Source organism: Histoplasma capsulatum (assembly GCF_000150115.1).
Source record: "Histoplasma capsulatum G186AR genomic scaffold supercont2.4, whole genome shotgun sequence".
In the NCBI taxonomy this organism is placed as follows: domain Eukaryota; kingdom Fungi; phylum Ascomycota; class Eurotiomycetes; order Onygenales; family Ajellomycetaceae; genus Histoplasma; species Histoplasma capsulatum.
This window is the reverse complement of record NW_025544804.1, coordinates 1,664,710-1,692,281: the sequence shown is the minus strand read 5'-3', so window position 1 is coordinate 1,692,281 and position 27,572 is coordinate 1,664,710. Positions and strand designations below refer to the sequence as shown.

Below are 27,572 nucleotides of genomic sequence, written 5' to 3'. Positions count from 1 at the left end.
AACTACAAAGCGAAACCTTCCCTTGCCGCGCGCAACCCCATCGCCCAATCAATTATCTTGAAGGGAGTCCCAATATATATATATATATATGTACAAGACGACTCGTCCCCAATTATGAAGGGACTACCCCTCGCCCCCGAGTTCTCAGCCCCCTAACCTGCCTCCTTGGCTCCTCAACCGCCGCATCAAGAACAGCATCAATATCAATTTCATGCTCCGCGTCCTCTCCCTCAGGTGCATACCGACTGTGGCCCACTGTAGTCCCGCATATCCAATCCATGACCCCCCATGACCCGTAATTGCCACAACCTTTGCTTAGCAGGTGCAAATCGGCCCTGCGCGCCATGCCGCCAATGAAGAAACTGGTGGGCATGACTCTGTAACCGGAGTGGGAAAAAGTCTCCTCGAGCGAAATGAGGGCGACGAATATGAGGTAGGTGAGTAGGTGGAAACGGCAGGCGGCGGCGGGAAGGAATGTAGGTATGAACCGGGAGAGGAGGTAGGCGAGAGGATGGTCGTAGTGTGCTGTTAGCGGGTAAGGGCTTCGTAACGAGTGGTACCATTCATCATGGCACTTTGCGACATAGGCTATTGGTGAATGGAGGAGGAATCGGTGGATGACGTACTGGAGGACCTAAGCCAACCGGCGTTAATTTGATTAGCTCAATTTTATTCTTGGGCCCTTTGTTTGTTCACATTAAATTATCGAAGTTATAAGATGTGGATATCTAAGGTAGATAAATAGATAGGTAGTTAAAAGTAAATAAATATACCTCTCTCCCCGCAAACCCCAACATCAGATCCTTCACGACATCCCACGGCAGAGGTAACCTCGCCACCACCCTTATCGAACTCTTCATCCGGAGAACTTTCGTCAACACCACTTCCACAATTCCCTGCAGCAAAATACCCAAGAGCAAATTAAACACCGCCCAAGCCACCACCTTCAGCGCTCGTTTCCAGCACCTCTTCCCCTTCTTGTTCACCGGAAGGCCCGCAGCACCTTGCGCTTTTATCACCACCGCAGCGGACGGAAGCAGCACATCAAAGAGGAAAAATAGCACGGACGGAACCAGGTAGAGCAGCACGCGGATGGCGAGTGTTCCTACGATTTCAACCTTTAACGGGGGACTTGACATGACTAGCGTGATCCAGGTGATGTAGAAAAAGATGATGTTGAGACTTGTGGGGTAGGAGGACATGGCTGGGATAAGGAGGTAGGAGATCATAGGGATTGAGAGGAGGAGGTCTAGCATTTTCAGCGACGGTGTTGGTTTTACAACCCTTTCCTATAATATAAAGAAGGAATGGGATCAGGGGGGAAAGGAGGGAAAAACGAAAAAAATAACGACAATAAGAAGGAAAAAAAGATTTGTGCGACAATCAATCAAGGAATGTAAGACATAGCTTCATATTAATAAATGCAACTAGTTACAAATATTTTAAAGTATAAAATAAATTCAATTTGGGAGCAGAGGATTTCTGGCTTCTTATTGTCGCGCGTGGTTTGTTGTGATGTTTTGGCAGCTGGATTTGTTGCATTGGTCAGGGTGCGTCATTCTCGCTTATTCTGTCAAGCGCTCGGCTCGCTCGGTAGTAAACGGCGAACTGAAATGACGGCGCGCGCGATCTGGGGCTTTGACCCTACAATAACCAAATCCAGGTGTAACAAATCCTCCAAGTAAGAAATCTGGGACATCATGAAACAGTCGTTTACCGCCACAACGGCTTCTACAAGGGAGAAAAGAAAGTGCCAAAAGATTTGCTGCGTGATTTAGTCTGTCTCTTGGTAACTCAACGAATAGGGCTGGCCCTTTTTCCTTAGCTGATGTCAGTACGGCACACTAGTTACAGAAGCGGCTGTCAAAAGTTTAAAATTACACTAAAAAATTTTGAGCTTCTTCATCAACGAGATATTCAATAAACTTTCGTAGGTGGTCAATGCCTCTAAACACGCGGCCAAAGCCAAAGATTGAAGTTTCAATTTAAATTCTTAGTGTGGGTCAAAATCAATGAAACCGATAGATGTGCATATAACTAGTTACTACAATTATGCTTATATAACTGAACTATCGTTTGCTAATGCGAGGAAGGGATATTGGTGCACTTTAATTTGTGATATCCCCCACTGAAGAATAGCATCACGAAGCGTACTTTTGTTAAAAAACACTTGGAACTCACTGATAAAAATAAAAACCTTCGATATCGAACTACATTCATGCATCACCATCATCTGCCGGATTAATTTGGTTCATATCACATCACTCACCGATATATTAAGCTACACATTATATATAAACGGCACTCTTCTTCTATCCTCTCTCTTCACCGTGTTTTATTTCTCCCTCGATGACATCCTACCACATCCACATCAAGTATCCTTCCTCCCACACATAACCACACCCAACCCCGTCTTTGAAAAACCCTGGGGTAAAAGATCCGGTCTATTTCCGTAGTGAAATGCATTCTTCCGCTGTACCTTCATCTCGGCGCCTCAATTGAAATGCACCCCAAAACTCTGTGATGATCTTCAACATCACTTCAGAGTCAGCGACGGGGTCAACTCCATCCTGTGATAGCCCTAGCGAGGATAGGCTCCAAGCCATTTCGGCGAGGAAGTTGGTAGAGGTTGCGTCTGTAACGTCCGTGACCCAGTCTAGAAAAGCTTCCGCGGCAATGGGCACGGAGGGGGTTGTGGAGAATCCCCTATAAAATATTTGAGAGGATAGTGGTAGACTAGTTAGTCTATTTTATCCTTATTTATGGTGCGGCTGGGGGAAGGGGGGACCGGGGGACATACATTTTTATAAGCCACAAGATCGTACGGCGGTACTGCATGACTGTTCTGTATATGCGCGAGAATTGCATCCAGCGTAGAATGCGCGCAGAGGGCTTGTCGATATAAGGCGATGAGTCAGCGCGGCGAATGCCATAGTCAACAGCAGTTTGTTCTGCAATCGCCCAAGATAAGTCGTGGGCCTACTCACGACAAACCGTGAGGGAGAGATAGATACCATTGTTAGCCGTCTTCCTTGATTTGCGATATATGAAACCCCCGGAAACTAGACTATCAAGCGCCCGAGGGGGGAGGGGGAAGGGCAATCATACACTCCGATCCGTAAGCCTCCCATGCTTCCTTTGATTGAAAAAGTCTGCCCACTTCTCACTCGCAGGATTCCCAGCGGGATTATTTGAAATGCCCAGAGACATGGCCGCGCCCCTCTGCAGCGCCTCGACACACGCAGCATGCACAAGTGACAACCACGAACCTGGGGTACCGATATCCTTCCTCATGAAGAAGGCGATGGTCGCTTCAAAGATGTGGAATTGATCCGAAGACTGCAACACATCCAGGCGCCAGGTGCTCATGTACTTGACAAATTCGAGCCGGCTGGGCATAGACATGGCTTCGATTTCGGTTAGGGAGCAGTCGAGGGTCTCCCAGCATCCATCCACGGGGTTGGTACCATAGAAGTTGTCGTCATTGGTGCCTTCAGCTAATTCGTTGACGGTAATGACTGTTTGGTCCCCTTGGTCCTGCGGGGAGAGGGGATGCAAGGCCCAAGCGGTAAGGGTAAGAAAACCGAAGATGATGAGCAGCTTCATTTTTATTTGGGATGTAACTACGAACTCTGGACGGCAGTAATTGAGCTCAAGTTTGCATCAAGCGCAAAAGATGAGGAGGGGTTTGAAGTTGAAATAGACGGGGTTGAGTAGGAGTCCTGTAAGTGCTCTCCGTTCCAGGTTGAGTCGCAGATCGTCCCTCTTTGGCCGCCCAACTACATTTGAAGCTCAACCATCCAGCTCCATACAGTGTGTTTGGGGCAGATATTTAATAGATATGGATATTGGACTTGGGTAATAGAAGAAGTTGGTTCAAAATATAAAGAAAGGTATCAAATGGAGTAGACATAACCTACTCGTGCCTCTGTTTACTAAAAATAGAAGAGCTATATTTATCGAAACAGGTATCTTTATATACTTGTAAAGACACATAGAAAAAGATACTAGATACTAGTACTATAAAGATCAATCCATTTATACAATACTAGTATTTTTATCCACCCTTTCTTCAAGGTTTTTATGGAGTAGATTGGAGTAGAGAGCATAACAAAAGTTATTTTTTCCATGAAATTAATAAAATAAAAGCATTGTCTTCTTGATTTATTGGAGAAAATAAATGTTGATGCTAAAGATGTCCATTTTAGGGTTTTGAATGAACTACACTTTTTATACTGACCCAAAGCTCTGAGACCGCGTGGACTTCCTTATACGGCTTAGCATTTGGATAATGTGGAGTTCGGTGGCGTTTTTAGTCCTAAGAATCGCCCATGCAGCTGCCATCAAGCCCATCACATAAGTGACTTCGAACAGATTCAGAGGGGGAGAATTAGCATCGTATGGGGTTCCTTCATAGGTATGATTAGAAGAGGATATTAAATATTTTCTGTGTTCGCGCGGTCGGCGTACAGTGGAATAGACATCAAAAAAACTGAATAGGGCTTGGATTTTCGGCCGGGAATAGCCCTTGGTGGGGCTTCAACCTTGAGCCATGGCAAGATCAGAGTTGAACAGGGCTCCCAAATTGCACAGAGCCTTGGAAAGTCGATAGGCTGAATGTGCTGGTGACCACACCTATTTAAGCAGTGCTGCGCTCGCAAACCTTCCACCTCTATCAGAATGTGGGTTTTCTCCTACCCGAGCTCTTCAATCAAACCTCAAATCTAATCCTCATACCTAACCTTCAAACCTGACCTAACCAATCCATCATCCTTTGTTCAGAGTGGTAAGAAGATCGAGAGCGGCATTAGGAATATTGTGAAAATGAATCGATGCTATGTTTTGAGCTCTGGCAATGATTAAAGTTCAGGGACTCAACAGGGCACAGTCGAACGTGGTTCCAATTTTAACCCACTCTGATCATGTGATTTAATTACCACCCCAACACTGTAGAATTAGGGGTGGGTTAGGGATTAGATTAGGGGATAGAAGGTTACGGGGGTAAGTAAGGGGGTTAGTTAGGGGGTTAGAGCACGAGAAAAATCAAAAAATCCCTCCTAGAGGATGATTAATGATCATCTAGGTGGTGTTTTAGTGAAATTAAAGTTGGTCGTGGTTCAAAAAATTATGTGTGTGCAATTTTTGAACCCTGATCAACTTTGAACCATGTGGGTTTGAACCACGCTCAAGCTTTTTTAAACCACCCGAAAACCAGGGTTGGCTGACAAGCATTAGCACCAAGATCTTCTCACTGAACTCCAGTATCGTGGTCTAATAGAGTGAAAGAGTAGAAAGCTTACTAGTATTCTTTTCAATATTAGGGCTCGGTGTCATCTGATGGTGATGAAATTGACTACCTTGCATATGACCCTTTTGTATATGCATTTTTTCTAGAAGAATGGTTTTATAGAGGTGACTCAGGTAAGTGAGAAAGCAGAGGACCGTATCCCACAACTCCGCAACAAACAGATAATTATTCACAAGGAACATTAATGGCAGAAGTAAAAAGGAAGGAATTGTTATTATTGATGCATAGGAAATGGCGTGCTAGTGTCTAATAGGAAAAGAGGATGTTAGGCATAGGGCAAGTGCTACAGAGTTCTATCACTTTTACTCCCCGTCGACACAGTCTCCCATCACGGGTTGAGGTGCCAAGCTATTGTCTTCCCCTTTCTTGGGAATGCCGTTTACTCGGCCCCATCGAAAGGCCCTCCCTCTCAAGTCCGGAACAACCTGAAGGAAAATAAGACTGCTCATCCAGGTGGCTAAAGTGTCGAAAATGGCGTTGTTCCTATAACTACCCCCCATTGAATTTGCTTTCATGATCGTGCCTACCGCCATTGTTGTAATCATGTATTGGCCTCTTTCGAGCCCCCTGATAGAAATCGCGGCAACTTCGTCTGGTGTTTGTGGCTTGTCAGACTCTTCAAGGTGTTTTGTCACGGCAGGCTTCATTCTCTGTTCATGGACAAATCCAGGGCTCAAAATTCCCATCGGGAAGACGATATGAGTTCTCACATCCGCAGCAGGAGCGTTGAGGGACGGGTTTCTTCGGGAGCCATTATAAATCTCGATCTCAGAAGTCAAGGCATCCGCGAGAGCGCGTAGGGCTGCTTTTGCTGGCGCGTATGGCGCGTACCCAGCCACCGGGACAAAGCATGCAGTGGAGCTAGTAAAGATCAAATGACGACGAGGTGGCTGTTCCGGAGATTGACCAGTAGAGGCCGGAGCTAGCCACCGCTTCATAATAGCTCTTGCAGTATATGCTGAGGTCCAAAAATTGGTGTCCATCTGCGCTCTCAAGGTCTCAAGAGAAGAATGGAGGAAGAACCCAGGCAAACACTGTCCAACGCAGCACCAGACAATATCGGGATACACTCCGTCGTTGAACTCGGTAACTTCGTCCATGACACGTTCAGATTCCTTGGGGTCGGTCAAATCGGCTTTGATCCAGTGAAATTTCTGATCGCACATAGGAGGGGCGAATGTCTAACCGTTGGTTTTCGCGTCACCAATACTGTCTTTTCGGAGACAATGATAATGTATCAAGCAGGAACGAGCCTACCTTCATGGCTTCATAGACAGCTTGTAACTTGTTCACATCGCGGCCGACGATTGTTACACTGGCCCCTTTTTTGGCTAACTCCATAGCGACACTTTTGCCCATGCCATCCGAACCACCCGTAACAACCGCCATCTATATACGCCATCAGCGTCAGCTACTGGGAACAAAAGCAAACGAAAAGATTAACGAAATTCGATCCAAATACAAACCTTCCTCTCCACAACGAACTCATTTGTGGTCTTGTAGAAGTTACGCATACTGACGGCTAAGCATAGGGATACTATCAAAAGAATGACTGAAGCGACTAGCTGGGGTTTTGACAACGAAACATCAGAGCCCACTGGGGAGAGGGATAGCAGAGTGGCGCGTAAATCCGGCATCGCGGAGAAGGAATCGGACGGCGACGCACGACGAGGAAAGGGCGTTCTGGGAGGCGTTGGTTCTTCCCACCACGTTCAATATCCAACTGCTTATTTCTGCCTGCAACGCAAGAAATGTTAATGTTAACAACCGAGCAATGTTAATATATATAGTATATACATCATAAGATACATGCCTATGAGATACGCCGTTCTATGTAAAAAAGTGCTTGGCCTGCCTGTTTCTAGTATTTATTCTTCATAAGAATTTTTCCAACAGCGATCCCAATTAAGTGAAATAATTCGTCGTGCAATGCGATTGGAGTGGAGGCTTTCTCCATTCGCACTTTCGGGTAGGTACAAATCCGGTTCAGGGTGCCAGGGTTCGTCAGGAGATGGAGAAATCCCTGTCCAGGGAGTTTTAAATCGTGTCCCAAATCGAGACTAGCGTGGTTATTGAGTCGGAGTTCGTGCCAAGATATCCCGAAGTCCATTTTTTAAATTCGACCATGCAAAAGAGGAAATCTTCGGGGAGTCGCCAATTCCAGCAGCAGCTTACTGGCGCATTCAACCACCTATCTGCTGGCCATCCCAGGCAGCCCTTGCACCAATGGGCAAGAAAAGAAAAGCCGGCAAGCTCTCATCCGCGAAGCAGAGCGGTCCGGATCAAACCTCCAGATTTGAAGCGGATTCCAGGTTCGCCGATTCGGAGGATGAATTTGAACAGAGTCGGGATCGCATTCTCTTGGAAGAAGCCCCCGAGGCAAAGAGGAGGCGTAAATTAGCAGAGCAAGGTAAATCATTAAACCCCCTCTTTCGCTGATGACCCATTCTTCCATATTTATTAACATGGTGTTTGTAGAGGAATTTTTTGTACTCTCCGATGAAGAAGTGCTTGGGTATCAATCCGAATCTACAGACGACGAAGGTTTTGACGATGACGATGTTGATGTCGAGGAAGAGAAGGATAGTGATTCCGGACCATCTACACTGAAGAAGTCAAAGCTACGTCCCTTCAATGCTGCCACTCCGGTTGATGATGACGACGAGGAGGAGGGAAAGGGAGAAGAGGATGAAGGCATGAAAGGATGGGGTTCATCGAAGAAAGATTACTACGATGCCGACGTTATCGAAACAGAGGCAGACGCATTTGAGGAGGAAGCTGAAGCCAAAAAGATCCAACAACAGCGACTACAAGCGATGAATGAAGCGGATTTTGGATTCGATGAGAGCGAATGGGCCACCTCTGTCAATGATGGTGAACATGGCCGAGAAGGCGAGAACAATGTCGTCATAGAGGCTTTACCTGAGCTGCAGGTGACAGACGATATGAGTGTCGACGAACGACGGAAGATTGTGAAGCAACGATACCCTGAATTCGAACCTCTTTCGAAAGACTTTCTCTCTCTTCAACACCTGCATGAGGAATTTGCAGTTGCAGCACAAAATGCAGAGAATTCTGTGAATGGCAGAGGTTTGTCACATCAAGTCGGTGGTGACCATGTTCCGCTACCAGTGATTAAATTCCGTACTCTTTCTGCCTATCTAGGCGCTATCAGCATGTACTTCTTTCTCCTGACATCCCCTTCAAGAAACGGAGAAACGCGCCTCGCAATGTCCCCTGCTGAGCTAAGAGAACATCCAATCATGGAAACCCTAATCAACTGTAAGAAGCAATGGGAGGAAGTGAAGGATGCACAAGAAATTGAGGATTCTGAAATGGAATCATATTATAGCATTGATAACGACCAAACATCATCTCTGTCAGCACCAGCCACGAAAATCGCCGGGGTGAATGAGAAACCCTTCGAACCCACACCGGTCTCCAAATCTAAAAGAACCAAAGCCCAGAAGGCCGCGGAAGATGCCAAAGTACTCTCAGAAAAGAAACGAGCTGAGAAACTACGCCAGACCGAGGCTGAGTTGGCCGACCTTTCAACTTTACTTAATGCCCAATCAACCAAAAGAACATCCAAGCATGCTCAAAAATCCACATCAAAGGACGACGATTCGGACTTCGGCGACGAAGCGGCCCTCGACACCCTCGAAGCTGAAGAAAAAGCCAAGAAGAAAAAATCCCTACGCTTCTATACCTCACAAATCGCACAGAAATCCAACAAACGCGGTGCTGCTGGCCGTGATGCTGGCGGTGATACAGACTTACCATACCGGGAGCGGCTGAAGGACCGTCAAGCCCGTCTCAATGCCCAGGCTGAGAAGAGGGGTCAACGCACGCCGGATGATCTCCACGCGCTTGGCGGAGATAGCGACGACGAGGATCGTCGTCTTGCGAGCGAGGTACGAGGAGACAACAATAATAATAAGAACAATAATAAGAGCAGCGCGGACTCAGATTCAGACGACTACTATGATATGGTTGCTGCACGGTCAAAGCAGAAAAAGGCAGATAAGAAGAAACTTGCTGACGAGCATGCTGCGGCTGCGCGGGAAGGAGTGCGGTTTGAAGTCGAGGAGGCCATCGGGGAAGATGGCAAACGGGCCATTACCTATGCGATCGCGAAGAATAAAGGGTTGACGCCGAGGCGGAGTAAGGATGTGCGGAATCCAAGGGTTAAGAAGAAGAAGAAATATGAGGAGAAGAAGAAAAAGTTGGGCAGTATTCGTCAGGTTTATAAAGGTGGTGAAAAGCGTGGTGGGTATGGTGGGGAGCTTACTGGTATCAAGACCAACTTGGTTAGGAGTGTGAAATTATAATTTTATGTCAAATCAACGAGGGATGATTGGTTTTTCCTCATAGATGAAGGGTTGGTGTTGGTTTTCTTATGGGCTCCTCTGTTTGTACTACTGGATAGATAAAACAATATACCACCAACTTTGAGTATGATGAGGTTATAGAATGATTCTCTGCTGAAATTTGGAAATGCACTTTTAATAGATGATATATGTGTTAATTATGTTGCAACTCTGGACTGACTTTAGAAATAAAATACATCCTCGTAGTCAGTTATATCACTTTGTTGTAAATTCTCAGCCAAATTTTGGCTATAATGTATGGGTGTATTTGAACCCCCTGGTAGAATGGCAGAAATATTGATACAGTATGGGAATCACACGCTTCATTCTCCAACCCTCCCAGCCTCATCCTATTACTACCGTGTTGCCATAACCCTCACCAATGATATTTTCCAGTAAAACTTCTGGTCGTTCATTGTTATCCCCACTATCGACACCGGAATTATTAGGTTGATGTGAAAAATCCGCTCCAAGGAACCTCCTGGCCATACTCTCCTGCATAGAATCTATCTTTAGCATCAACGGGAAAACCCCGTGCCCAAAAACAATTTTGAATAGTCGCTTACCGCTGCTCCAAGCTCCTCTATTTCGTCCACAGACATCTTTGCGCAAATGACGACCAGATCTTCACCACGGGCAGCGAGGGTGCCAATCTCGTTTGCTCTCGAGATTATGGCTGGATCGATGCCACTTAACAACGCACAGCTGGTGAGGTTTCCGTTAGCAAAACCAGGGGGAGTAGAGGGATTAACCAATGAGTTCGGATACTTAATTTGAAGACAAACTTACTTTGTCCCAAAACTCGCATTGCTCCGTCCAGATCGGAAACTAGGTTGCATAGCTGCATTAGTGATTAATGCCACCTTTCAACGCTAACTACTAAAATATAATAATAATAATACAGGGGAGGGGTACGCAACTTGTATAGATAAGTGACCTCATTCTCCATGTCTCTCGCAGCCGGATCTATTTGCACCTCCATATACCCAAAACCAAGCTCTTTCCTTGGGGGTAGAAACCCGTTCTCGAATATCTCATGGAAATGCGTTGCGGCAAGTACCTTTGGCCTCTTCTCACCTTGACTGAGTAAATATTCGAACAGCCCGCAAGCGAGACCGGCACCATCTACTCCGTATAGCGCATTATATTAGACATAGCTTTCTAATAGAGTGCCCAAAGCAAACAAGAGTTAGGAAGAGGTAAACCAGTTGATTCCGTTCCCTTGCCAAATTCATCGATTATCACCAGGCTGCGTTCTGTTGCAAGGACTAACGCGAAGGATACCTGCTGTAGGTCAATCATAAAGGAGCTTTGGGCCTATTTGAAATGAGCATATTGAGAAATTATGTTCCTCCAAATATAAGATCTTGCCTTGGAAACAGTTTCTCTTGTTGTAATTCGTGTCAATATTTTATCCGTGATGCCAATTTTGGCAGTTTCCGCAGGGACAAAACTTTACATCGAGGTTAGTTTATGATAAGGTTAAGGTAGGAGGCTCAGGGCTGCGTAGTACCTCCCGATGTGGGCCATGTAGACAATTAAGGCTACCTATATGCGAACTATCAGCTCAATTCATATCTCATGTTGCTTGATATAGGAGCAAACCTGTTTCAAATAAACACTTTTGCCGGAGTAATTGGGTCCAGTCAGTAGTATCATGCTCGGTCCCTCAGTGTCAGTAACCCCAACTGAAGTGTCTAGTGATAGAGAGGATGTGTTTGGAGGGGATCTTTCCCTTCCATTTCCGCCGACGATTAAAGTATCGTTTGGGATAAACGTAGGAACGGTAACTTCGTGCAAAAGATGTCTATATTGAGTCAGTTGCTGTATGACCACTAAAGAGCTAAGGTATTGCATTCACCGTCCGCCCTTAATTACGATACTGTTGTGTTGCATCATCTGCGGTCGTACAAGCTTGTATAAACTGGCCCCCTGCGTAAGAGCCAGAAGACTGGTAATCTGTCAGATAATGCCGGAAAGTGCAGCACTGAGGCATACCTGTCTATTTCTCCACATATATCAGAAGCCTCCACAAGCATTTTTTCGTGCTGAAGTATATTTTGCGCCATCTCGTACACAATTTCAATTTCCTTTTCTGAGACCTGATAAGAATTTGATAGAGACTGCAGCCTCGGGGATTTTTACCACAAATAAGGCCATAGATGTCTCCAAATCTCTCATCCATCTCCCGCATACGGAAATCCTTGAAATATACTCTATTTTCTGTGGTAAATACCTGTTCCCACGGTTGCTCTCCGCCATCGTAAACAGGGCGACCTCTTTCATCCAATGGCATAGCAATGTTGAACCCAAGTTGGGGAAAGTAAATGACGTTAACATCGTTACTAAGCTTACTAGGGATAGTACCAGCAATATTTATGGCTACTTGGTTGAGCAAGCTGTCTAAGCCATTATACGTCTCTTTCAGATCGTCCAGCTCGGGGTCCACTTTCGGCTTAACCACAGTCCGGTGCTCTTCAATCGAGCTTTGTAAATCGACCTGCTACAGATCAGAAATGAAGCCATTACTCCTGTGTATACTAGAAGTTCTTCTCACCGTTTCATGGATTATTCTTCCAACCTGGTGTAGGACAGTCACGTCTAGCTTCTCAAGTGCCTATTTAGGAATATTTAGCTAATTCTTACATGGCCCTGAGAAATTCTCACCTTCAAATGCAAATCCAAATTCTCCACCCCTGACACCGTCCGTATCGTCTCATGTACGTCGATAGCATGGAAAGCGAACTGCAAACTCTAGATTAGCAATGATTGCATGTACCCACATGCCACAATTCCAAATACAGACCTCCAACAGCGTTGCCCAAACTCCACTCTTGAACGCTTTGAACTTTGCATTTCCGGAACTGATACCCTTTTGTACATGGACCATCACTGGGCGCAAATTCTTGATCCCTTTCAAACTCTTGGTGAGTTTTTCAATGGCCTCACTGTTATCGGGACGTAGGTATGTGCTGATAAAGTCATGTCCCTCCTTTATGTGAGTTTCATCCGTGCTGGGACGGAGAAATCTTTGCCTTAGACGAGCCCTCCCTTGCGGTGTCCTAGCAAAATGGTGGAATAGGCCATATATTGAAAGGCTCTCTTTGGCTCCAGGGGAGTTCTTACCCGGCCCTTGGTTGAATACATTTGGATGAGACTCCGATTGGATTATTTGGAGTGAAGTGAGCGTATCGGTATTAACAAACCTTCAACGCACATTAGTATGGAAAGATTAATATCAATTTTTATACAGAAATGGCCTTACATTGTATCCTTTAGAGTCCTCATTTCAACAGATTTAATGTTCAACAACTTGTCCCCAGCGCCCTCCCTTGCTAGGCATTCCGCTGCTCGTTTTCTCTGTAGGTGGGTGATGAGAGCGCCGGCGCACCCGATAGAAATATGGTTATCCAGATCGATAGAGCCAGAAAGGTGTAGTAGCTTTCCTTGATGATCAGTAAACCCTAAATCGTTCTCGTCTCCATTTCTGCTCGGCGAGAAAGTGTCACCGGGCACTAGGAATCGGGTATCATCCCTACTTGTATCAGGTCGAAGGTTTGCAAGTTTGAGTTTTGCGCCCTCGAAATTGAACTCCTGCACTGGGCGGACGTCGAGGTGATAAGGCAGTTTGAACTGGTCATCTGAAGGGCAGATTGTAAGTGACGGTCTAGCAATGTAGCAACAAGGCGAACAATAATATTCACCATTGTCCGCCGTATGGCCATCTTGCCCATTTCGCCCAAAACTGCTTGTGTTTTGATCGGCCCTGGTTGATAGGAGAACAAGCGTTGGTTTAACATCAAGTTTTACTATTGAATCCAAATAAAAAGCCTAGTCAGAGCGGCACGGCAATATTTTCGGGCTGCAGAGTATCTTTTTTTTTTAAAAAGACATAAGACAAAACTTACACGCCTCAATTGCCTCAAGGCCCCCAGAGGTAATGTCCTCGAGAAGATACAGCTTCTGCTCGTCTGCAATATAATAACAACAACCAACAGTGGCCGTCTCCTTCATGTCTATAGCCATCACAATATGACACAGCTCTTCATTCTCATCATCCTGATCCTGTTGGCCCCTATTGCCTTGTATTTGGCTCAATCTGTCTAATATTTCGCTATTCGAGTTCTCGGTATACGCCACAACTGAGCATTCTCTCGCGGACGATGCTATCCCGTCGCGTCTGCTGCTGGAACTGGAGTTAAAGGGTCGTTGGTTGCGCCTTCGTTGCCGGTGCTGCCGGTTGCTACGAAAGGAATGGAGGCCTCCTCTCTTCCTTGTTGAGGAAGATGGAGCCATGATTTGGGTGGAAGATACAAAACTTAACGTGGTGCCACTCACGAGAAAGCTGGTGGAGTGAAGACAGAGGAGCCGCAAGGGGGTTTGAATATCCCAATTTGGAAAACACCTCTCTTGGGACCCAACCCGTGAACATCGCACTGATATCACAGGTTTGGCTAGGAAGACAATGCGCACTTTGGAAGAAGAGATATCATCCGAAATTATTGAGTGGGGTTTAGGTGCAGTATTTTGGAAGATAGGTGATGGTACATACAAGTTATATGATACAAAGAGAATGCTCACCAAAATGCCACTTTACGCCAAAAGCGGGCTGCTTTCAATATCCCAATGGTAACGAGTAGTTAAACGGAGACAAGACGGAAACATTAATACATGCAATGCACAAACCATTACGTCGCTTTTGTAGATACGATGTCAAGTCCAGACTTGTCAGCATTGAAAATGACACTCACCCCCTGACCAGTGACAAGCTCACCCCTGATTATTTTATCCGCCAGACGGTTGCCGATTTCTTTTGAAATGAGTCTATTTAATGGGCGAGCTCCATATCGAGGGTCGTAGCCTTTGTCGCAAAGCCAATCTTTAACGTCATCCTCCACCGTCAGGGTTATTCTTCGATCGTCCAGCCTCTGTTGAAGCTCCTGTAACCTGATGTCTACGATATCCCTAAGCGCAGGCTTCGAAAGTCGCTTAAAAATGATGAACTCATCGATCCTATTCAAAAATTCGGGAGGGTACGATGACTGGACAATGGACATCACAGCCGCTTTTATATCAGATGAGATCTCCTCCCCAACGGAAGAGTCTGCTGCAACAAGCATCTCCGCACCGAGATTGGAGGTCAAAACAATCAAAGTATTCCGGAAGTCGATCTTATGGCCCTGGGCATCAGTGAGGAAGCCTTCGTCTAGGACCTGGAGGAGAAGTGCTGATATATCACGATGGGCTTTTTCAAACTCGTCGAAGAGCAATACAGCGTAAGGCTTCCTTCGGACAGCTTCAGTTAATTGACCAGCATCTTCGTACCCAACATATCCAGCAGGAGAGCCAATGAGGCGGCTAACAGTGTGTTTCTCTTGGAATTCGCTCATATCAAAACGTAAAACTGCCGTTTCGGTCGAAAACAGGAAACCCGCCATCTTCTTGCAGAGCTCCGTTTTGCCGACTCCTGTCGGGCCCAGAAACATGAACGATGCCAGTGGTTTATTTTCTCCACTCAGCCCTGCCCTTTGCATGCGGACGGCATTGGCGACGGCAGAAAGTGCTTCGTCCTGTCCACGCACCGATTGCCTCAAGGTGTCTTCCATATTGATGAGTTTCTCGATCTCGCCGGCCATTAGCTTATTCACCGGAATGCCCGTGGTACGGGATACCACGGCAGCGATATCATCGCTTGTCACAGAATCATGAAGAAGAACCTCGCCATCTGCAGTAGTGGTTGTTGCCGTTTCAGACCCCTCCTTGGGGAGTTTGCTCTCAAGTCCTGGAATTATAGAGTATCGAAGTTCGCTAGCCTTGGCGAAGTTACCTTGGCGTTGAGCGAGCTCCAATTCAACTCTCGCGCGTTCCAAATCTTCTTTAGCCTGTTTGATGGTATCAAGCTCTGCTTTTTCCTTTTCCCAAACAGCAGTAAGCTCCTTAACTTTGTTTTGCTTTGTTTTCAGAAGTTCCTCTAATTTCTCCCGACGTTCTTTGCTGGTAATATCGGTTTCCTTGCGAAGAGATTCAAGTTCGATTTGAATTGTCATAATTTGCCTGTCGAGTTCTTGAATAGCATCGGGTTTTGACTCCTGTTGTAATCGAAGGGCAGAAGCGGCCTCGTCCACAAGATCAATTGCCTTGTCCGGTAGATAGCGATCCGTTATATATCTGTTGCTGTATGTGGCCGCAGCCACAAGGGCGCCATCTGTGATTCTTACTCCATGGTGAACTTCATACTTTTCTTTAATACCTCTCAATATCGATATCGTGTCGGGTACTGATGGCTCTTCAACGAGAATCGGCTGGAACCGTCGCGCTAAAGCAACATCTTTTTCGATCTGCCGATACTCGTTCAATGTCGTAGCACCGCAGCATTGCAGCTCACCTCGCGATAAAGCCGGCTTGAGAAGATTGCTTGCATCAATGCTTCCCTCAGCCTTTCCAAGCCCGAGTAGTGTGTGCAGCTCATCCACGAAAAGGATAACTCCGCCTTGAGCATCCTCCACCTCCTTCAGAACTTTTTTCAATCGCTCTTCAAAATCACCTCTGAATTTTGCGCCTGCAATAAGTTGGCCTAAATCCAGAGCAATCACACGCTTATCCTTAACGCTTTCTGGCACGTCGCCTCTGACAATCCTCTGCGCAAGGCCTTCGAGGATAGCTGTCTTGCCGGTACCGGCAGAACCAATTAGGACAGGGTTATTCTTCGTTCTCCTTGAAAGGATTTGTATTGTTCGTTGGATTTCCCCATCTCTACCAATGACTGGGTCCAGCTTCCCATCCTTTGCTCTAGCAGTAAGATCGACTCCATATGCCTCCAAAGCCGGCTTTTCCGGTTCGCCACCCAAATTCATACGGTGTGTTCCGCCCGGCGGGTGTGGCCTCCCGTTGGCATAATGGCGGATAGTAGGAAGCCGGTAATATGGAGGTCCGTATGTGATCCGGGTAGAAGATGGCCATTGACTGCATAATATAGCCCGGGAAATCGAGGCTTGTGTGGGTCTTGGAGTTCGCACACCTGTGGCGGAAGCCCGGAGCAGTCGAGGACTGTAGCCATGACGCTTGAACAGCTGCATTGTTACCCAGAAGATGAGAGGAAAACAAAAGAAAATAGCCACAAATTATGAGAGAAAGAGCGCAAGAAAACGGCCGGCTATCGCACACTCAATACGACGACAGGCATCATATCCACTGCCTAATAGACAGCAGCATCGACAGCCAGGAGGATCCATGCATTTCTCAAAAGCTCTCGAAGAAACACTGTCGGCGAGATCAGATCGGATCAGATCATGTAAGCCCGCACATGCCTGCTGAGTCATCCAGCCTTCCCGTTGCTGCAAAATTTTCGTCCCGCTGTCCACAAAACCTTGGCTCCTCTTTTGTTTTGTGTTGCTTCAACTCATCTCCTCATCGCCCCTCCACAGCGCCTGCAATCGTGTCCCAGCCAGCTCCAGAGCTACTGCCTCCCTCCTGTTGACAATGGGTTTCACTGATTTCTCTTCGGAATCTGGCCTTGCCAGTACGTACTCCTTTCGTCTTCCCTCCTGTCCCCTCAATGTATTTATTCTGACTTGAAAAACCCTGGATATGAAAAGCTGCCAATCACTTCTTTTCTACCCGAAGCTACGTGGAAGGGTAAGTCCTGTCATCTCATTCCCTTTTGATCCTTATTCCTCTTGCAGTTATTCCTCCTTGCCTTTCTCATGATGAAAATAAATTGGTCCGTGTTTATGAGGCGGCTTAAGACACCGCTGCATGACTACTCCCAACGCGAATTCGCATTTCTGAATTCTTTTTCCTTCCGTCTGTTACCCCGCCATACCCAAGATACAGGCTTTCTCAACAACAACAAAACATACTAACTAAACTCAGCTATGCCCCCACCCAAGCTGATGTTGTCACATTCAAGGCATTCAAAAATGCCCCTGACGCAGTCAAATACCCTCATGTCGCCCGTTGGTATAAGCACATTGCTTCGTACGAGTCGGAATTCGCTGCCCTCAAGGGTGATCCATCCCGGTCGTACACTTCGTTTGGCCCTAGCTCTGCTGATATCCCCGTGATCGGCAAGAAAGCCGCGGCGGATGACGATGATGATGATGACATGGACCTTTTCGGCAGCGATGATGACGAAGATGCAGAGCTCATTGCTCAAAGAGAAAAGAATCTTGCGGAGTATAGGAAACGGCCTTCGAAGCAGAAGATCGCCAAATCCTTTGTTACGCTCGAGATCAAACCCGCCAGTAAGTTATTTGGTCGTGGTCATTCTTGGAAATGCTTCCAGCTAACCAATCCCCCACCAGGCAGTAGAACCCCCATGACAAAATTACGGGACGAAATCAAAAGGTTCCTCCTAAAAGCTGGGCCTCCTCAAAATGACGGACTGTCTCTGGACGAAGATAAACGTGAGGCCAGACCTGGCATTGTATATAGCGCTGATAAAATGAAGGACATTGGCTATGGTATCAAGAAACTCCAGGTACTCTTTACCGTTGAGGATGAAAAGATCTCTGTCAGTGATATCCAAGAAGATATCGAGAAGTATTTCGGCGACGATGAAGAAGGTGTTTTCAGAGAACCAGCAATTGTCGACGAGGAGGGAGAAGTCGTCGAAGAGGAAGAAGGCTGGGTTCAATCAACTGATCTTGTAAGCATTCCCTCACCCAACAATTTTTTTTTTTTTATTTAAAGTCGATCTTCTAACATATTCATGTAGGTCGAAATGCAAAAACTCTAAATAATGTTTGGATTATGACTGAAACGAGGAAAAACTGTGTTTTATTCACGTCCATGATGGTTTCCAAGACATGATATGACGTTTTATGGCTTGCTATTGAATGTAGATTTTCAAACGTCAAGCTTAACAAATAGCTGTCAAAAGCAGATTTAACGAATGAGATTCTTTCATAGCCACATCTTAAAATTATATATCAGAGGAAAATTTGTTGTATTGATGGTTACATGATACAGAGTTGTAACGATATTCTCACCATCCTTAAGGGAAAACAAACTTTCTATACAATCAACACAGCAACGCCAAACGATTCTCCCTTCAGCACACGCCCTAAGTAGAAAAGGACCTGTCACACCCATGGAGGGGCGACAGGTATATTTATATAAGTAGTTTGTTTAGTTACGCTTAAGCAACGAAATGACAAATCCAGACTTCAATCGGAAGTTAGAAGGTGAAAAGTAACATAAAAATAAAAATGAAAGCAAACATGATAAATGAAACTTAAAGCACCACCCCTAGAGCACCACCAACAAAGATCCATCCCAAATATTCCACTCAAGAAGCAAACCCATACCTGAGGAATAAGTAGAGTTAAGTAGATGACAATAACGGGATGAGAGTGAGAGCCACGGAGAAGGGGGAAAAACACGTATCTCGTCGTCTGGGCAAATGAATGGCAAACACAAGAAATGAAGGTCGTGACGTATTATTATTATAAAACATCTCCAAGTCGATCTTTCATGTGAGCCCTCGAAAACGAAGGCTCGGTGCTTTTTCTTTTCTCCATTTTCGAGCAAAATATATGTCCAGGGAAAGATGTAAATATATATGAATAGGTGAACATTGTAGTTTCGATTACTCTCACAGGTTCGTAGGCTCTGGAAAGCTAGGATGATGCGCGTTGCACATCAAATAGTAAATATATATATATAGATGGATGGATGGATATATTCTCAAAGCAAGTTGCTTGAGTTTTGCCGAGTAGTCACACCACTCGGCGGTAAACTACCACTAGTGCTCCATCCGTCGCTGCTAGGGGTTTGAGGCTCAGCAACGACCTGCTGCCTAATGTTGACAATCCACTCATGCTGGAGAAGTTCTGTCGCACTTGGCCGCTTGACGGGGTCTATCTCAAAACATCGCTTGATGAAATCGATACCTTCCAGGCTAAGTTGGTCTGGTGTGGGAAGTTGCGGCTGGCTACCCTGTGCAATCTTGTACATGATGGCCCATTCGTTGTCAACACCTGCCCAGGGTCGGTTGCCCGTGGCCATTTCGAGGATAACACAACCAAGAGACCAAATGTCCATGCAACCATGGCGGCCAGAGGTGTGGCCGACTTCTCCTCTGACCAGTTCCGGCGACATGTACATAGGAGTGCCTGTTACTGACTTGTGGTTCTTCCTCTGCCCGGATGCGTCCTTCACATGGCCCTTTCCATCTCGTGCGTGAGACGAGTAATGATCCATGGCAGCCAAGGTTTTGCCCTGGCGGGCGATGACCATTGCCGCACCGAAATCCACGTATTTGATAACTCCGTTATGGTCGAGCAAGATATTAGCTGGTTTTATATCCCGATGGACAATGCCAGCCTGGTGGAGATAAGCCAAACCCTCCAGCATCTGGAGGGTGTATACCATGATGACCGTCTCGTCTTCGATACGGCCATGCTCTAAAAGGTTTGCGAGAGATCCACCAGAGCAGTACTCCATGAAAATATATACCTTATCCCGGTGCACCTCAATGCCGTAGTACGAAATGATATTGGGATGGTCGAGCACTTCGAGAACACCCATCTCATCCCGGATTTGCTGCGCGGCTCCTGGGATTAAGGACGGTTCCTGGAGGCGTATTTCCTTCACAGCCATCAGGTAGCTGGTATCCAAATCAATAGCAGCATAGACTGAGCCAGATGCCCCTCCACCGATAAACTGGCCTTGTTGCCATCGCATTGTGATATTTGTCGCCGATGATGACAGAAAAGTGACGGATCGATCTGCTTCATTGACGCCTTCCAGAACTTTGCCCAGAGCTTGACGCTTCGCATCAGCCTCGATTCTAGCCAGGTCAATTTCCGCGAAGAGCTGCTCCCGTCTTTCTTGTACCTCTTGTGATGCCTGCGCATCATCTGTAATCCGGCTCAGATCCAGTTTTCTGAACCCTTGTCCCGAGGGATCCGCGTGTTGTTGCTCAGCTTGTGCAGCTAACGATGATCTCGCGCCCATGATATCGAAATGGGAGATTAAAAGTGACATGCAGCCAGCAACTTTAAGACGGAGGTGACAGTAATCTTCGTTGCTGATGGCAAGTACGTTCTGCCCATGAGTTACAATCATAGCAAATTCAAGAGCGGCAACAGCCCACTTGAAAGTTTTGCGATCTGCAGCGTCGCAATCGTCACATATGAAGGAAACCCAATCGAGCGCCAAATTGATAAGCTTGGAATGGTTCAACGAACGTCGGCTGGCGTCCATATACATCAAAGATCGCTTGCCAAATTCCGTCGCGAATGCGAAGCAGGATTGGATGAGTTCGTGATTGTCTGCATTTTTGCTCTGTCGCCTGATGATTTCGACGCTGTCAATGATACCCGTTGAAAGTTTATATGCAGTCTTCTTGATCTTGTTCAGTTCAACGTTCACTCGACCCAGGTTGGCGCGCTGTTCGATGGTAATATCCAGCTGTAGCCCAGTATGTCTAGTCAGAGCGAGGCGGGCATTCTGAAGCCGTTGTTGAGATCCGTCCGCAACGAGACGTAACTTGCCATATCTGACATCGGTTGGATGTTCCAAAAGGTCCACTTCCATCCTTTTGCCATTCCAACTGAATCCCTTTTCAGGGCGAACGACAAGAATGTAGGGATTGGAAGGGTCCTCAGGAGAGTCCTCAGAACGGAAAGACGTGCCTAGGATAGACTGGATATCCTTCGGTCTCCCATATAGTGAAGGCGATCCAATCAAATGAACACCTTTCTGGCCCACGGAATCGTTCGAAGTAACTAAGAAATGACCCGAGGCCAGGAGAGCCTCCGACAAGGTTTCAACCATATCTTCCCGTAAATTGAATTCTGTTGCATTCTCGAATCGCTGGCGCAAAAGACGGGAAAAGCGGAAAAGCTTTCGCTGCCGAACCCGCACCGAATCAAAAATTTGCTTGTAACGTTTCTCTGTCTCGACAGCATCTTCTTCCGGTCTACTATGTAACTCCCGCTCAAAGTGGATCATCAATCGTTGTAGGGATTTAGCTGTTAAAGTACTACGGGAAAATTAGCGATGAGATCTCCATATCCGCTTCCTACTAGGGATCCAAAGAAGTAAGTAATGCATACCTAAATTGTTCAGCCACCTCAATGTCTCCATTCTCAAGTTGGCGGCCAATTTCATTGGAGAACTCCCATTCCCCTTCCAGAATTTCCGCCTCTTTAAAAGTGTTCTTATTGGCACTCAGCTTCCAGTTTAGTAATTTGAAATAGTACTTCAGTCCATCAACGACAATGTTATCAAAGTTCTCATCAACGCATGGTGGAAGATCCCAACCAGGTTCGGGATCAGAGATAACGAGGTAACGTTGTTTAATATCTACGGCAACCTTCAGCAATATTTGGAACTGTACGATCATTTGGTCAACTAAGATGGGAGATTGCAATGCGGGGTCCTTCATTTTTCGAGCATAGGAAAGCCGCAGTCGGATGACCTCCTGAATAAGTCGCGAAGGGAAGTTTATCAGCGTCAACAGCTCCTCGATGTAGGGTGGTAAATGGCGTTTTGCAAATGCTTCAGCGTTCTCAATTAAGGTAATTTTCGCCTTTTTAATGACACCACCAATACCGTCCAGGATAGAAGGCTCCTTTTTCTTATCGTTATCGTATATGTTCTCGGTGCTTTGAAGTGTTTTAAGACCGTCTTCCTTCATTATCCGGTCGAGGAAGGAGCCTTCGTCTGATAGATCAGCCGCATGGGACGGCATCGTCATCGGCTTCGCGAAATCCAGTTCTTCATTACCTACCCATCTTTTCAGGATGGCTAGCTCTGTGTTAATGGACATGGTTGTATTATGCCACGCGATGATGGCCTCACAACTTTCTTGGAATTCTTCCGATGCAGCGCGAGGATGCTCCGCTTGTAGAATTCGCCTACTAGGGTAGAGGCTCTCGCACTTTTCGATCTTCTCCACGACATCTTCAACTTGTTTCAGAGGAGGTTTCCCAACTTCAGTTTCCCCTTTGATTTCAAAGGATATGATGTCCTCGATTAGAGGGCCAAGATTGCTTATCTGACACTCCACGAATTTTTTCTGTAAGGGTATCGGCCGTCCAAACCTCGCTGCTCTGGCCCCGACAAAAATTTCCAAATTCCATACCTCGCGGCTTTTCTGCTCCATCGTCCCAATCAGCCTCTGCTTCTCCTGCCTGATAACATCACCTTTAAGCACCGAGGCCAGCATGGAATACCACTCAAGCCTTTCTTTATTTTTGGGATCCTGCAGCTCCTCAAGGGTGGGCTGGGCATCGTCATCTTCCAAGACGAGGTGGGTGTCCGGATCGAAAGGGTCATTATCAAATTGCGACTCTGATGATGGAGATTCTTCCTCCGGTTCGGAATCTGGGGTAAAATTTAGGCCGGGGATCTGAGTTTCAAAATTGAACCATTCATTAGGTCCCTGGCGCACTCGTTGCACGTAGGCCTTCTCTTGGGCACGATATCTCGCATCAGGGTCTCGCCGTGATGGACGTTTGGTAGCAACGGGTATCTGGTTGTTAGAGGGAAGCGGGGTGAATTGAGGGGGCTTCCGGGCAGGGGCATATGTGTTAGAAGGGGTCCTTGCAGGCCCAGACGGACGCTGAGGTCTCACGTCACGATCGTTGATGGCGGGCATGTCTGGAGGAAGAGGTGTTTCAAGCCCGTTCATAGAAGCACCGCTGCCACTGCTACCCCGAGGTCGAGTCAGAATTGGAGACCATGACGAGTAAGCTGACTGGGAAGCTGGGACTGGGACAGATGAAAACCCTGCGTTCGACGAGCGCGGGGTTTCTGTGGTTTGAATGCCCTCTGGCTGTTGCCGGCCGTTGGCGTACTCACGCTCTGGAACGGCGTACGGCGGATGAGAAGAAAAGTAGCCACCAGACCTAGACGCTTCTGTATCAGGGGTGGAAGTAGAGTCAGGACGGTCCATGGCTCGTAGATTCGACCATAAGCGCCGTGCGGGCGGTTCGGTACCCTGAGGTTAGGTGGTGAGGTTGTCCGGAGCTATCTCTAGGGGTTTGAGCCCACAGAACTAGCCAGATGGGGCAACGGAAGCTCCAGCTGCGGGATGTGTGGTGGTTAAAAACCAATAGTCGCCGCCACTGTGGCAGGGCGCGGGGAAGTCTGACGCTCAAGGGGCTTGGCACCCAATTTGGCGGCCAAAGTAGTCAGAGCACTCGGAGGATTCACATGTCGCTGAATGAAGGAATTGTGAGATCTAGTTACCTAGAAATGATGCTGATGACAAAGTTATTGGATAGAATATAGTTAACTACAAAACATGCCACTTACTACTGATGAGCTCATTGCTCTTGCAAAAGACCATTTTCAAGAAAAATTATACCGGTGCGAGCAGGTATTAGAATAACCATTGTTTCAGGGGCTGGCATCAAAGCTCAAGTCAAGAACTTAATATAATGACATTCTTCCATCCAAATCCAATCGAGAAATATCAATATGACATACTAGTATACAAGTATCCCCTACATGATGAAAATAGAAGACATTGGGCTGGTTATTTCAATCGGCCAGTAGTTTCATAATCCACACTATGTATGCGTGGAGATACTAGTCATCTCTAACTGATTCCTTGTTACTTTACTGCAATTATCATGAGGATGCAGTACTTTGGCTGGAGTCCTGCCCAGTGAGAATGACGCACGGGTTAAAAATATCTCTAAAGGCCTTTTTCCAATCCAAAGTTGCTCTGACTAAGGAGGGGATTTTTTAAGTCGCAATACTACTATGTCCTGTACACGAAACCACTACATAAAAACGAGGAAAGCAAATCCTAAGTACCATACTCCGTCAAATAAATCACGAAATCAGGGCTATGTACCCACGAAACAAATACAACAAACATTTCTATAGTGGATTGAGACACTACAGGCGGTTCCATGCATCCCACAGATATTACAGGAGCCTGCGGGCGCATCAAGGGGTTTTAACCACATACTGGTACTGAGCATGGAGATGCTGGTAAACACGGAACAGCTTCGCCGCATCACTCCAATTGATCTCGAATTATCCGTGTCTATTCAAACGAGCCTTGGAACTAAACTGTCGCATAGCTGCACAGGCGATCGTCCGCTGCCCCTGCCGAAGCTCGAACTAAAACTGGACGTGGTTGGTGCTGGTGTCAACGGCCCATGACACTAAACCTATTTAGACCGGCGTGAACCAACATGCTTGGAAGCTATCCAACCACTTGAACCAGCTTACTCCCCAATAACCAACTTACAATCATCTTAGCATAACTATACCTACTCATAATACACACATACACTGCACATTTAATCGGTCTTCTTCTCTTCTGGCCAACCGTCCACTTCGACGCTATATTTCTACGAAGTAACCGCCAACACCATGGAGGCACCTCCAATTCCTCACGAACAAAGTACCGCCACTCGAAAGGGCTTTCCGCAGTCCCCTGACGAGTTCGATGACGATTACAGGATTTCCTATTCGAAACTTGAAAACAAGTATATTCTGGAGGCGGAGGATGGATCAGAGTGGTATTACGATGATGCGCTGAAGAGATGGGTCCCAATGGTAGGCAGTTCATGAAACTCTTGCTTTCTTCCCTCCCTACTGGTTGGCCCAAAAGAAACAAAAATGTTTTGCTTTGGTTATTTCTCTCGTCCCAATGATGGCTACATCTTGCGATCGAGAAACCCACAATGTGCTGTCGGCAAATAAGGAAAGACACGGGGAGGCTTCGCCTTGGGCGCAAAAAAAAAAAAATGCATTGCTGAAGATTTCCGTCATTGCACGCTACTCTACTTGTTTCCCGAAAGCCTACGGTATCAATGGGTCAAGGAAAATCAATATCATCCTACACTCCAGTTGGATGCTGGACAGTATTCTAATTGCTTGACTGGTCTGTTGGGTGGAGCACATAGGTGGACAATGCCCTCTTAGAACAACAAGGAGAGGCGTATAAAGTTGAAGGTATAGATGAACACGAGCCCGCCGATTTCAAGCAGCAGCGACGATTGAAACGGAAGAATTATACCAATTGTGAAGAGGTCAGTTGGAACCCCAATTTTCATTTTCCTTCGCATAGTTGTTATCAAATGTACTTTGAAGCTGATACGATTACGGCCATGCTTGTCCAGGAAAACAAACAGTCTCAGGCGCACAAGGCCAAAAAATCTCGCGTAAACACCGCCGTCTACGTCACGTCAATCCCGCTCGATGCCACGATTGAAGAAGTGAACAATGTTTTTAGCAAGTGCGGCGTCATCGCCGAGGAGATCGACCGACGACGACCACGGATAAAAATGTATACTGACGACGAAGGGAAGTTCAAGGGCGATGCTCTGATCGTGTACTTCCGTCCCGAGTCAGTCAATCTTGCTATCCAGATGCTTGATGATACGGACTTTAGATTTGGAGAAACAGGTCCAGATGGCAAGATGAAGGTTCAGACGGCAGATTACTCATTCAAAGTGCAAAAGGATGCACCGACCAAACCAAATATGAATGAAAAGCGAAAAATTATGAAGAAAACTCAGCGGTTGAATAGGTTTGTAGTGTCTTTTTCTTTTCGCCTTCCGCCTTCTACCTTTTTCGGCATACCTTGTTCAGACGTATTTTACATGCAAGTTGATGCTCACTTTTTTTTTTCTCCTTTACTTTTTGCGTGTCAACAGCAAACTTGCGGACTGGGACGATGACGAACCCTCAATGGCTCCGCCAAGTTCATCTCGATGGGATAAGGTAGTCATTTTGAAACATATGTTTACATTACAAGAACTGGAGGTACGCGTCCTCACTCCTTATGTTTTTCGTTCAGAAAACCAAATCTCCTCGCAAATAAGAAGAGTAGAGGGGCAGGAGAATAAAGCCAACTTTCCTATCAAACGTACATTCCATATTGACTCAAACCGCGTTTCATACTCCACAGGAGGACCCAGCCGCAATCCTAGATATCAAGGAAGACATTCGACAAGAATGCTCGAAGCTGGGCGACGTCACTAACGTCGTATTATATGATAAGGAGGAAGATGGTGTCGCGAGCGTCCGGTTCGCCGATGTCGAATCAGCAAAAATCTGCGTTCAGGTGCGTTCCGTTATATAATTTCCCAAAAATATCCTTTTTGTGCCTTTTTTTTTCCTTCCTTCTAATCACTCCCGTATCACAATAAATAAGAGGAGTAGAAAGAGGGGAGGAGAAGGCGGGGAGAGAGAGGAGGAGTTCGGACCTACATTTCATTTTCATCAACCCTCCTAAACAATTACAATACTTACTTACCTCCCCATCTCCCCAGAAAATGGACGGCCGCTTCTTCTCAGGCACACGGGTGGCGGCATACATAGCCGATGGCAGCGAGAGGTTCAGGAAATCGAGCTCACGACACGCCGCTACTGCCGGAACTACTCTAGCTGGCGTTGATGCGGAGGATGACAGTGACCAGGCTGACGAGGAAGAAGCAGAGCGGCTTGATAAGTTTGGGTCATGGCTTGAGGGTGGTGGCGGCGGCGACGACGACGAAGCGGCTAGGGAGAGCGCTGCAGATGGTGCAAGCTAAATATATGCTTCGGAAGCTATCTAACTACCCGGATACTCGCTGGAGTAGTTGAAGTCCTGGGATTTGTTCCCCCAAACCCCCCCCCCCCCCTGCCCTGCCTTGATTGGCCTTACTTTTCAGATGTTGATGGGCTTGGGCAGAGGATGTTGGAGGTTAGTTAATGCCGGTTTGCTGCGTTTTTTAAAAAAAATCCCAATCCGAGGCAGAGAGGGAGAGAGAGAGAGACAGACCCGGCTTTTGTTCTCTAATTTCCTTTTCGCCCCCTGAGTGTTGTTCTACTATCGTCGCTACTCTTCTAGTTGATGTTCTAGGTTTTTGTTTTTACCTGTGAAAGGAGTGAGTGAGTATTGCGTCTTGTCTCCCATGTGCCTGTTGAAAAAAAAA

General features: G+C 46.5%; 9 protein-coding genes across 9 annotated transcripts; 3 read left to right on the top strand and 6 right to left on the bottom strand.

The window, feature by feature from the left end:
- Positions 1-112: 112 nt before the first annotated feature.
- Positions 113-1,256, bottom strand: HCBG_03602 (sterol desaturase; the record flags this gene model as incomplete). Its single annotated transcript, XM_045430651.1, has 2 exons — positions 113-634; positions 774-1,256. The coding sequence occupies 2 exons, from the start codon at positions 1,254-1,256 to the stop codon at positions 113-115; spliced, it is 1,005 nt and encodes a 334-aa protein (XP_045288794.1).
- A 1,188-nt stretch (positions 1,257-2,444) lies between these two features.
- Positions 2,445-3,606, bottom strand: HCBG_03601 (uncharacterized protein; the record flags this gene model as incomplete). Its single annotated transcript, XM_045430650.1, has 3 exons — positions 2,445-2,706; positions 2,801-2,951; positions 3,168-3,606. 3 exons carry the CDS (start codon positions 3,604-3,606, stop codon positions 2,445-2,447), a joined length of 852 nt encoding a protein of 283 aa, XP_045288793.1.
- A 1,671-nt stretch (positions 3,607-5,277) lies between these two features.
- HCBG_03600 (3-ketodihydrosphingosine reductase tsc10) lies at positions 5,278-6,945 on the bottom strand (the record flags this gene model as incomplete). The annotated part of the gene is made up of 2 exons (XM_045430649.1): positions 5,278-6,489; positions 6,775-6,945. 2 exons carry the CDS (start codon positions 6,943-6,945, stop codon positions 5,611-5,613), a joined length of 1,050 nt encoding a protein of 349 aa, XP_045288792.1.
- A 589-nt stretch (positions 6,946-7,534) lies between these two features.
- HCBG_03599 (Sas10/Utp3 family protein) lies at positions 7,535-9,639 on the top strand (the record flags this gene model as incomplete). The annotated part of the gene is made up of 2 exons (XM_045430648.1): positions 7,535-7,718; positions 7,787-9,639. The coding sequence occupies 2 exons, from the start codon at positions 7,535-7,537 to the stop codon at positions 9,637-9,639; spliced, it is 2,037 nt and encodes a 678-aa protein (XP_045288791.1).
- Positions 9,640-10,023: 384 nt separating this feature from the next.
- On the bottom strand, positions 10,024-13,974 carry HCBG_03598 (mismatch repair protein; the record flags this gene model as incomplete). Its single annotated transcript, XM_045430647.1, has 13 exons — positions 10,024-10,173; positions 10,245-10,368; positions 10,468-10,506; positions 10,581-10,803; positions 10,884-10,995; positions 11,284-11,485; positions 11,540-11,610; positions 11,915-12,178; positions 12,236-12,295; positions 12,346-12,423; positions 12,485-12,884; positions 12,944-13,487; positions 13,587-13,974. The coding sequence occupies 13 exons, from the start codon at positions 13,972-13,974 to the stop codon at positions 10,024-10,026; spliced, it is 2,655 nt and encodes an 884-aa protein (XP_045288790.1).
- Positions 13,975-14,366: 392 nt separating this feature from the next.
- HCBG_03597 (heat shock protein) lies at positions 14,367-16,898 on the bottom strand (the record flags this gene model as incomplete). Its single annotated transcript, XM_045430646.1, has 1 exon — positions 14,367-16,898. One exon carries the CDS (start codon positions 16,752-16,754, stop codon positions 14,367-14,369), a length of 2,388 nt encoding a protein of 795 aa, XP_045288789.1.
- Positions 16,899-17,157: 259 nt separating this feature from the next.
- On the top strand, positions 17,158-18,637 carry HCBG_03596 (elongation factor 1-beta; the record flags this gene model as incomplete). Its single annotated transcript, XM_045430645.1, has 5 exons — positions 17,158-17,197; positions 17,274-17,313; positions 17,551-17,921; positions 17,982-18,325; positions 18,395-18,637. The coding sequence occupies 5 exons, from the start codon at positions 17,158-17,160 to the stop codon at positions 18,413-18,415; spliced, it is 816 nt and encodes a 271-aa protein (XP_045288788.1).
- A 728-nt stretch (positions 18,638-19,365) lies between these two features.
- Positions 19,366-23,584, bottom strand: HCBG_03595 (MAP kinase; the record flags this gene model as incomplete). The annotated part of the gene is made up of 2 exons (XM_045430644.1): positions 19,366-21,667; positions 21,741-23,584. 2 exons carry the CDS (start codon positions 23,582-23,584, stop codon positions 19,366-19,368), a joined length of 4,146 nt encoding a protein of 1,381 aa, XP_045288787.1.
- Positions 23,585-25,020: 1,436 nt separating this feature from the next.
- Positions 25,021-27,188, top strand: HCBG_03594 (splicing factor U2AF-associated protein; the record flags this gene model as incomplete). The annotated part of the gene is made up of 6 exons (XM_045430643.1): positions 25,021-25,206; positions 25,557-25,682; positions 25,773-26,182; positions 26,310-26,418; positions 26,564-26,719; positions 26,928-27,188. The coding sequence occupies 6 exons, from the start codon at positions 25,021-25,023 to the stop codon at positions 27,186-27,188; spliced, it is 1,248 nt and encodes a 415-aa protein (XP_045288786.1).
- Positions 27,189-27,572: the final 384 nt, after the last annotated feature.